The sequence below is a fragment of the Taudactylus pleione genome, unplaced genomic scaffold, assembly GCF_031769625.1.
Source record: "Taudactylus pleione unplaced genomic scaffold, aTauple2 ptg000043l, whole genome shotgun sequence".
NCBI lineage: Eukaryota > Metazoa > Chordata > Amphibia > Anura > Myobatrachidae > Taudactylus > Taudactylus pleione.
In genome coordinates this window covers 15,671,912-15,683,104 of record NW_028284445.1, presented here as the reverse complement: position 1 = coordinate 15,683,104, position 11,193 = coordinate 15,671,912, and the positions used below count along the sequence as shown (strand labels likewise).

The window sequence follows — 11,193 nt, the reverse complement described above, 5'->3', positions numbered from 1 at the left end:
ATCATGCAAGGGTGACAATCTATTTTGCAGGGTCAATAATTTTCCCACCTGCTTCTACAGACAGAAAGAAACCCTCAAAGCATGACCTGTTGGGAATACTTGAGGGTTGAGGTTGAGAACTGCTGTCCTAAGTATTAAAATTGTATTTAGGTGTTTCTTGCAAAATTATATTTTTATACTTTTACATATTTAGGGAGACATTGGGGTTGATAGTGTAAAGGTGTACATGCCCACATGGCACTGGCCACACCCACACAGCACCAGTCACACCTCCTCGACTTCTCACAATAGAGGTGTACACAGCTGCAGATATGCCTGCCAGGAGGTGGATCTATGGTGGGTGCTCTAACTATGGAATAAAGATATGAGTTTCTGTTGAAGAGGTCTACTGGTGTTGGCCCAATGGTGCTATGGTGATGGCAGGCACATTCACTATGTGCGCAGACATTTACACAGCTAGAAAAGAGTTTTATGTTTGGCCTAGGAAATGCCAAGTGGATATTTAAAAAATAATGAAATAAATATATATATATATATATATATATATATATATATATATATGCGCTTCTCCTCCAGTGGGCAAAATTGTGGATCTTCTATGTCTTGTGGCAGAAGCTCCCCAACACTTCAGGTTTTAAGCTACCACACATCTAAAGATTATCTGTCCAACCAGCCAACTAGTTGGCTGATTGGGATGAAAATCTGGTAGTGTATGGGAGTAACTGATGATCAGCAATTTGCTCCTAAATGTCAGAAAACAGATTTAAATGGTCGTTCAGATAAATTTGTTAAATGTTTAATCTAAACAATTTGTTCAAACAACAGTTTTTGTCCATTTTCCGGCGTTTGGGAGCAAATTGCTGATTGTCATTTGCTTTCATACCTTACCAGATTTTCATTCCAACCAATCAATTGGTTGGCTGGTTGGATGTAAGTTGGTCTAGTGTGTGGCCAGCTTTAGAGATATCCATGGTTGATCACAGCTGGTTTAATCAAATTGACTGAGGTACAAATTAAGTCACCTGCGGACAAGCATGAATATCATTAAAACCTGGACTGTTAAGCTGGCCATACACAAGACCAACTTTCCTCCAACCATCTAATGCTAGACATATGCTATACAATTATATGTTAGATATCTGTCCAATCTGGCTGGTTGGAATGAAAATCTGGTAATGTATAGGAGCAAATGACAATAGAAATTTGCTCCCAAACACTAGAAAACGGACCAGATTTTCCTTCCCACCAGACAGATTTGACAGATATCTGACAGATAATTGTAGAGTGTATGCCTAGCATAACTCAGTGGTTCTCAAATTCAGTCCTCAGGACCCCACACAGTGCACATTTTCCAGATCACCTAGCAGGTGCACAAGTGCGTTCATTACTCACTGACACATTTTAATAGATCCCCAGGTGAAGATAATTATTTCACTTGTGATTCTGTGAGGAGACCTGGAAAACATGCACTGTTTGGGATCCTGAGGACCAAGTTTGAGAACCTGTGATCTAACTAGTTGGTCGTTTGGAATGAAAATAGGGTATAGCATGGGAGCAAATGACCAATCAGCCATTTGCTCCCAAACACCGTAAAACGGACGAAAGCTGTTGTTCAGAGAAATTTTTTTAAATGAAACTGATATAACCAACTTGCCTGAATTACCTTTTTCTTGTTTTCTGGTGTTTGGGAGCAAATTGCTGATTGTCATTTGCTCCCGCGTATTACCGGATTTTCATTCCAACCTACCATCTACTGTAGATGGATGGTTGGAAGAAAGGTGGTCTGGTGTATGGCCAGCTTTAGGGTGCCTTGAGGACCGAGTTTGGGAACCTCTACTTTGTTTTTGTTTTTCTTTCTTTTCTCTGATGACTTATTGTGTAGAGCAGAGGTTCCCAAACGCAGTGCTCAAGGCTCCCCAACAGTTCAGGTTTTAGAGATATCCATGGTTGAGCACAGGTGACTTAATTAGTATCTCAGTCAATTTGATTTAACCACATGGATATCTCTAAAACCTGCACTGTTGGGGAGTCTTGAAGACCACATTTGGGAACCTCTGGTGTAGTTATCGCTCCAGTCTTTTCATAATCAGACAATATCCAGAATCACTGTTATATGGATATTTGGATTCTGCAATCACCTTAGAACTATGTAAACCTGGATTTTTTATTTAATTTTATTTAGGTTTTTTTTCTGGGCAGCATCATGAAAAGCATAAAATCCTATAAATATGATATATTATAGTATTGTAGCTTATATGACCTAATCAGCTTCCCACACAAGCAGACATCATTATGTATTCAAGTGACTGATAAGTCATAAACAAAGTGAGCATCCTTACAGATATCACTATACATACTCTTACTACCATTTTTAAAGCATCTAAACGGGTATACATTAGAACTCATTGTTTCCAATGACTCCATACCCACTAGCATTCACAATTGTGATCGGGAACCCTGGGGGAGATGTACTAAAAGTGATAATTTGGAGAGTGATAAACTACCAACCACTCAGCTCCTGTCATGTTTAAGGCTGTGTATGAAAAATGACAGTTAGAAGCTGATTAGTTGGTACTTTACCACTCTCCAATTTATCTCTTTCCAGAGTTTAGTACATCTGCCCCCCTGTGAGGTTTCTTCTGATGCTGTCTGCTTGCTTTATATGCGCTCATCGCAAGTAATTGCATTAGACCCTTCACTGACAATGTGTAAGGGGCTCAATGAATGAAAGATGGGGCAACAGACAAGAAAAAAATCAAATATATATTTCAGTAAACTATATTTGTACTTTTAAACCTTTTTTTTAGTATGTTCTATCAACACCCCCCCCCCCCCCTCATAGGATTGTTTTACAGAAATAGGTCATCAAAATCACCCATTTTGATTTTGACTGTTTTGACTGATCAGTGTGATGTTTGCCAGATGTATTCATGTGCTACAAATGTATCGTGACAAATTAACTATGTGATTTGTGTTTAGTCAGAGATGAATTATCATGTAACATGAAGATGCACAACTGATGTTTCATTTCCATACTGAGTCTCTTTCTTGTGTATTTTAATAGTCAACGGTGCCATTTGCTTATAATCAGAATAATAATGTACATGTTTATGTCGCTGAAATTTGGTTGCAATTAATGCAGCGCATGTTTAACGCACATTTAAAGGAACAGACGTTCTCTCTATCATTATTATTAATACGATCATAATGATTTACATCATTTCGTTGTCAGCGCAACTTTGGTGACTGCAGTCTGGGAAAACACACAATTATCTGCATAATCAGTTTAGTACTGTTGCATAAGGTTATTCCCGTTATCCTGGCAGCATGTAAAGAGTTAATTTCGGTACGATATGAAAACCAGTATCATGTAACAAACGTAACATTTGTTTTCTTTGACAATGGCTATCGCTACATAATTTCAAATGAACCACATTATTCTGCACTTATGAGGTCACAAGCAATACACTGTATGATCTGTTCAGGAAGTGTAATGGTTAAAATGAATTTTACATATATATATATATATATATATTATATATATATATATATATATATATATATATATATTACTATTTGTCATATTCCTGTCTAGCTTAGCATTTGTACTCTTTTTAGAATCTTATACTGTAAAGACAAATAACCATACTAAAAAATATTGACGATGTTTTTTTAATAAATATAGATCGATAGATCGATAGATAGAGTAAAACACAGTCACTCACTGTAGCAAGTAGTAGGTGACTTAATTCTAGAGCAGGTTACACCTACCAAACCCGGGACTCCCACAATCTCAATATGTAACACATGGACAGATCGGTTTTAAAGTTTGCCCAGAATAACCAGTCCAGGATAACCATTACTGGCGAAGAAATCAGGGACTGTAATGAGAATAGCGGGACAACTGGGAGCAAAGCTAATACTTGATAGACTGATATTAGCTAGTACATAGATGCCAATTTGCGCCAAAGTAATACACATGCGTAAATGTCAGGGCACCCACACTGTAGTTATACAGTACCATGAGGCCAGGCTTGGGCATGATTGGCACAGCAATGCCCATCATATGGCTGCGCTGCCAGTGCGCTGTGCCTACACTTGCCCAGTGTATCAGAGCACAATTACAGAACAGTCCTTCCCAGACTACATGCCACAGAACAGAGGGCATTGTCTGGCATCACAGTGGAAAGTGCCATCAGCTTTGAAGTGTTTTTCGCCCTAATGGCTGTAAAGAGAGAGTAAATGTCTTCCTATCATTTAGTTCTAACATGGAGGGGAGACTTGGTAATAACAGCACGGATCCTGCCCAAAGTGTGACAGAGTTCTCTTTGTGTCTGCTGATCCTCTGCTGTCACACACTTTAATTCGCTGCTCTTTATCTCGCATTCAGAACTTTCTTCAATGACATTCAATAAGGTCCAAGCTGGGGAAGAAAAACAAAAATGGTTATTTTTTTTTTATATATTCTTCCCAGTAGTTTGCCCGGGGTCCCCATTCAGGGGGAGTTAACTCCTTCCCCTCGGGCGCCTCAACTGGTTCCTCGCCTGAGGGTGGGGAGAGCTGCAGGTGCAGAATTGGTTATGTCCCTAACCTCCCATAATATCAACATATCCCCTGCAGCCCTGCTTATCCATCTTCTCAGCCTCACTCCATCAATTATGCAGAGCAAAGGGGGCTTTGTGTGGCTTAATAGTCCATATCATTATTAATATGTATTACCTGTTAAACACATTTATTTATACTAATAATTTCTAAATGAATATATTACAGGAATTACTACGGAATAACGTTCATGATTTGAGTTCTGGGTACGTAAGACAATGTTGATAAACCTGTCTATAATTATGCGCTAAATGTATAATAAATTACAGATAATACATCTTTATAAGGGCAATATATATATATATATATATATATATATATATATATATATATATATAGTATTGTTTGTCATAGTCCTATCTAACTAAGCATTTGTACTGTTTTTAGAATCCTGTAGTGTAGTGATCAATAACCAAACTAAGAAATAATGACGGTGTTTGTTAATAAATCATTTATTTGCACTTGAGCGTTTATGGACAAGCGCTGTGATTATTGTACATTATTGTAGCATATTAAACCTAGTGTGTGGGTGTGAGAGAGATTGTGTGGTTTTTTTATGTGTGTGTGTGTATATATATATATATATATATATATATATATATATGCGTTTGTTTTTTACATACACACACACAATATAGAATTGCAAGGTGTCACTATAGCGTTTTTACACAAGATTAACACAGTAAATGCAATAACCGGGAGACATAATGGGAACACACAATTCCATTCTACAGGTGGCGGAATAATGGTGAATGGAGCTGACCTTTACGGTTTAAATAATACCAAACGGTATTTTCATATAACAGGAATTGGGTGAACCTGCTTATATTCAACAGCGCAAAACGCCAGGAGATAAAAGAATATTAAATAGCTAGGGAATAGGAAAATAAATCCCAGAGAGGGGAGATGAGGGTGGGAGACGCCTGCTACGGCCTGGGTGGGGCTGACAAGAATAGAGTACATTATGCAGTTCATTTAGTTAACAAGTGAAATAATGAAGAAGCGTGCAGAGGGAATGCCAAGAGAAAGGGCACAAAAAGACTATTGAGTGCACTGGCCGCTCCTGTCGTAACCATCACATGGCATAGACGCTATATAAGTTGTGGGAGTAGTTTCAGCACCACACTGCTGGCCAGCACCCTGTGCGCACTGAGCTCTCCTGGGGACAGAACTCTCTGGAGACTGAGCGACCACTGCACTGTCTGGGATCAGCACACTATAGAGACAAAACTCCACCACAGCCTGAGAACAGCACTCTGTAGAGACTGTGCCACAACTCCACAGCCTGGGAACAGAACTCTATAGACAAGACCCCTCCGCAACCTGGGAACAGAACTCTCCGCAGCCAAGACCCCTCTCCACAGCCTCCCTGGAGACAGGACACAGGCACTGAGCACCCAGAGCCACCCTGAAGGACAGAGCCTGGGCGCACCACACACTACTCATGCCTCGCTCATTCCTAGTGGACTCCCTGATCCTCAGGGAAAGCAACGAGAAGAAGGCAGAAATCAGCCCACCCCTCTTCCCCTATGCGGTTCACCCTTCTCACCCGCTGCACGGATTGTCTGCTGGCTCCTGCCACTCTCGGAAAGCCGGGCTCTTATGCGTCTGCCCAATGTGCGTCACCGCATCCCAACTCCACGCACCGCCGCCGGGCTTGCCTCTCCTCAAGGCATCCTTCTCCTCCTTCAGCTCACAGTACTGCCCTACAGCAATTGGGAGACAGCATTCAGGATCCTCTGCTCTGAACCTGAGCCACGGTCCAGCCATCTACCAGGCGTCGTATCCCGTGCCAGACCTAAGGCAGTTCCACTGCATCTCTGTTGGTAAGTCAATAGCTCATTTTTTTATGTTTGACTAATATTTACTTGTTAGACTATTATACTTATTAAGTTCTAAGGTATTTTTGTTCCTTTTATTATTGCAAGGATATGCGTAAGAGAACCCTAATAGCGTTTATCTAACATATAATCTTTCTCTCTCCATATAATTGCATTTTAGCTTTTAAGGAAATGCCTGTACTCGAGGGGCAGAAACTGTTTGTTCTTTACGAAAGTTTACTAACATAGAATGATATCAGGGGCATTACCTCCGCAAAGGCGCACTTGCTGCGTCTAGTCTAGGCGCACTTCCTACGCCTTCACTACGACCGTGGAGGATCTCAGACTCAAGTTGTCAAATGTCGTTTTCTACTTTACTGACTGCTATTTTATCTTTTTGTTTCCCCCTACAGACAGCCCATCCAGCCAGTTACCCAGCAGTAAGCGGATGCGCACAGCATTCACCAGCACCCAGCTCCTGGAGCTAGAGAGAGAATTTGCCTCCAACATGTACCTGTCCCGGCTCAGGCGCATTGAGATAGCCACTTACCTGAACCTCTCGGAAAAACAGGTCAAGATCTGGTTCCAGAATAGGAGAGTCAAACACAAGAAGGAAGGAAAGAGCAGCTCCCACAGGGGCACCTCACACAACTGCAAATGCTCATCCTTTCCATCCACAAAATGCCTGGAGGATGAGGATGATGATGACCTGGTCCTGTCCCCTTCATCTTCCGAAAAGGAAGACAGAGACCTTTCCCCAAGCCCATAGTCTAACACCCACGAGAGACTTTGCAAACACTACTGTAGATATAACGCAGACTGTACAGAGTTCTTATTAAAGTATCACGAACTGCTGACTCAAAGTTATCGCTCCACACAAAAATAGTGTACGGTATATAGATTTTTGAAGTGTTCAATGTTAACTATTCCTCCAGGCGGGGTATTCTTTGTGATTTCTACTCCCATCAGTAATTGCAAATATCTTGTATTTTATTCCAAATTGACAATTGTTGGCTAAACCATGAGATACCTGGAATTATTCCATTCCAGAATGTGCCAAATTTTGCTTTGAGTCCATGTGAGTGTCTAAATGTCTGAAGATCTATAGTCTGTACAATATATGTCTTACCCTATTGTTTATGTACATTACAAATATTTATTTATTTATGTAAAACAAATAAACCTCTTTTTCCACAAGTCATATATACCATTGTGTACTTTCTACATGTGCTATAATAATCCGTTATTGATGTGTAAAAGAATAACATGGTGTGAGGTGATGTAATAATAATTATATATAAAAAAAACAATTCACTGAGGTCCATTTGTCCTGTTAGGGATATAACATATATCACAACAGATTTATAAATTACTTAATGTGATGAGTCTCATGATAGATCAAAACACAGCAAATTGGTGCCACACATTATTACAATGACATAACTACAATTACAAGTATGTGTCTAAAATGATATTGCCAATGATGTTGGTTATAAAAGGTTGTAGAACTTCAGGTATCCAGTGTATGTATACAGGTATGTGTGTGTATTATTTTTGCATACATATTATTATTATTAATTATTATTTTTATCCTATATTACATACACACAGACACACACACACACATATATATATATATATATATATATATATATATACTGTATGTATATATATAGAGAGAGAGGGAGAGAGACACACAAAGCAGTGCTTTAATAAGTAGTCTGATGCTACACATCGGTGACACAACAAAGCATCGCAGGTGATTGTGAAAACTGTGTTTCATTGCAACACTTCATGTTCCATATCTTAGTACATGGGACATAAGATCACTATATAAACACTTTTGCTGTATAGTGTAAGAGGCACATATTTCACTAAGGTATTTTACATCATATTGAACTGACCATTAGCATTGAATGTAAAACAACTTTAGGGATGTCAGTAGAGACCTCCCATTGTTCACCTACCATAATGCTGAGGGCTATGGCACTGATCTATAGCTGATGTGTGATCTAGTAATTACCAGCGATGCCAATAGTATTAAGCAGGTGGCAAGGTTATGCAACCTGTGACATTCCAACTGAACATCCAGCATGGGCACATTGGGGCTTGTAGTACTCCCTCAGCCAGAGAGCCACACACTACCTGTCTGGTTTGGTAAAGTTCATTACCACAAACACAGCTGCAGTTTATCTTTATGCCAGTCCTGTACATATTCCCAGTGTACTGGATGTATACTGTCAGTACTGCACTGATACATTGGACGTTTGATGAAATATTTGAGTTTTCCAGTATAGTATTTAGATAGTATTACTTCCAACCCTACCCTCCATACACACATGCACATAGTCCCATGGTGACTTGTCTGTATCTGGCTGCAGCCCTCTTCTATAGAGAACAGAATTCATGCTCTCCCTAAATGAAATCATGTTTTCTTACTCAGAGAAGGTTGAAGGGGTAGGTGGGGCAGCAGCAGTAGGGGGAAAGCTCATGAGGACCTTATTAAAGAACTCTACTTGCATCTACTGTATGTATATGGTAGCAGTGCAGCACGGTGGCTTAGTGATTAGCTTAGCTGCCTCAGGTACACACTATAACAGAGGTTCCCAAACGCGGTCCTCAAGGCACCCCAACTGTTCAGGTTTTAGAGATGTCCATGTTTGAGCACAGGTGGCTAAATTAAATTGAATGAGGTATTAATTAAGTCACCTGTGGTCAAGCATGAATATCCTTGGAACCTGGACTGTTAGTGTGCCTTGAAAACCGTGTTTGGGAACCTCTGGACTATAAGATTAGCTGTCCAATCTAGCTGGTTGGAATGAAAATGTGGTAATATATGGGAGCAAATAACAATTGGCCTTTTGTGCTCAAACACTGGAAAACAGACAAAAATGGTAGTGCAGACAAAATGGCTAAATACGTTGATTTAACCAGTTTGTCTGAACAACTGTTTTTGTTCTTTTTCTGGTGTTTGGGTTGATTGTCACATTGTCATTTGCTCCCATACATTTCAAGATTTTCATTCCAACCAGCCAGATTGGATAGGTAATCTTATAGTGTGCACCTAGATCATGACTTTAGTTCCTGGTCATAGCCTATCTGTGCATCGTTTGTATGTTCCAAGTTTCTTCCTGCATGAGAAGGGACTGAGATTAATGACATGTACAGTGCTGCATAAATTGTCCACCAAATGGTTAATATAAAAGAGAAAGGCTGCTTACATGAAAACAAAAATAAGATAATAAATTCTGCGCTTTACAATGGTGAGAATGCTGCTCAGTAAAGTTGTGGTCCACACCACACATAAATAGATAAAACACAAAAAATACAATATAACAAGCGCAAAAACTTTACGGTACCAATAACTTAAAATGTCCGTAATAATTGGATTTCCTGGAAGTCAGTCCATAGGTGTATTCTAGCAAAATTCAAGTAGATTCTCCTTTAGAGGTAGTTTTTCTTTATTTTTTCCTCAAAAAGAAAGAAAAGGACCATTCAGTGGATGCAAGTAAGTATAATACAAATGTGCTCTTCTTACTTACATCTAAGTTTTAGATGTCCTTCTCCCCTCAATCTTAATTCTGGTCAGATGTGTACCCTTACATAGGGGTTCTGCATCGACCAAAAAGTTCCTCAAAAACAATTAATAGAAAGAATATCCCTTACAGTATGTGTGTGTAATAATTCTTTTCAGAATTTCACTATGGGATATTATTTATATTGTTTTGAGGAAGTTTTTGGGCGACGCAGAACCCCTATGTAAGGGTACACATCTGACCAGAATTAAAATCGAGGGGAGAAGGACGTCTAAAACTTAGGCCCGTATTCAATTTGGAGCGAAAAGCCGAGATCGGCAAAAAAGTTTAGCCTAACACATAATTTCGCCAGGCGGAAAGTATCGCCGTATTCAATTTGAAAGACTTTCCGCCTAGGGGGAAAGTCAATGCAATGTAATAGGCGAAAAAGCTTCGCCTATAAATAGCAGGCGGAAAAAAGTGCAGAATTGGAGTTTTGGGGTACAACATTGCAGGAACCACCGTGCAGCCTTAAGACAGTCCCCTAAAGGTAAACTGCGTCAATTTTTCTTTTTTTTAAACTTTAGAACACCGCAAAAAAATCACTTTCAATTGGGGTGTGAAAAAAAAAAGTTTGGGGACAAAGTTAAAACCTAGCGAACTAGACTCCAGGGGGGTCCCAAGTATACCCCAGGTGTGTTTTTCATTGCAGGGGCTTGCAGCAGGTGGATTTTTCATGATTTTTAAAACCTAACTTTAGCAACTTTAAAATATGCTGGCCCCCATTTTCAAGTACCCCAAATTTGCTGGCATGTTATTTTCTGCAAAAAAAACCCTCCTGAATACTATTCTGCATCACTTATACAAAAACGCCATTTAGCAGCTATTGAACCCGTTTAAAAACACCAAATACCTTCAGCAAGCCAAATCGGGGGTAACCATAGCTAACCCCCATGTCAGAGCATCTTTTGGGGAGTGTCAGGCTGATTTCCCCAAATCTGACAGGACTTTCTACTTGTTTAAGTTTCGCCGGGTCCCGTTTTCGCATACTTTCAAATTGAATACGGGGATACGCGGGCACGTGTGCAATACTTTTCTCCCTGCAAAACACACAATGTAGGCGAAAAGTCCGGGAGGCGGAAAAGTATCGCGAGTCCGCTCAAATTGAATACGGCTCTACGATGTAAGTAGGAAGAGCACATTTGTATTATACCTGCTTACATCCACTGAATGGTCCTTTTCTTTCTTTTTGAGGA

At 39.8% G+C, this 11,193-nt stretch overlaps 1 protein-coding gene across 1 annotated transcript; it reads left to right on the top strand.

The window, feature by feature from the left end:
* Positions 1-5,790: 5,790 nt before the first annotated feature.
* On the top strand, positions 5,791-7,322 carry GSX1 (GS homeobox 1). Its single transcript, XM_088460162.1, has 2 exons — positions 5,791-6,428; positions 6,836-7,322. Exons 1-2 carry the CDS (start codon positions 6,047-6,049, stop codon positions 7,189-7,191), a joined length of 738 nt encoding a protein of 245 aa, XP_088316288.1. The 5' UTR covers positions 5,791-6,046; the 3' UTR covers positions 7,192-7,322.
* Positions 7,323-11,193: the final 3,871 nt, after the last annotated feature.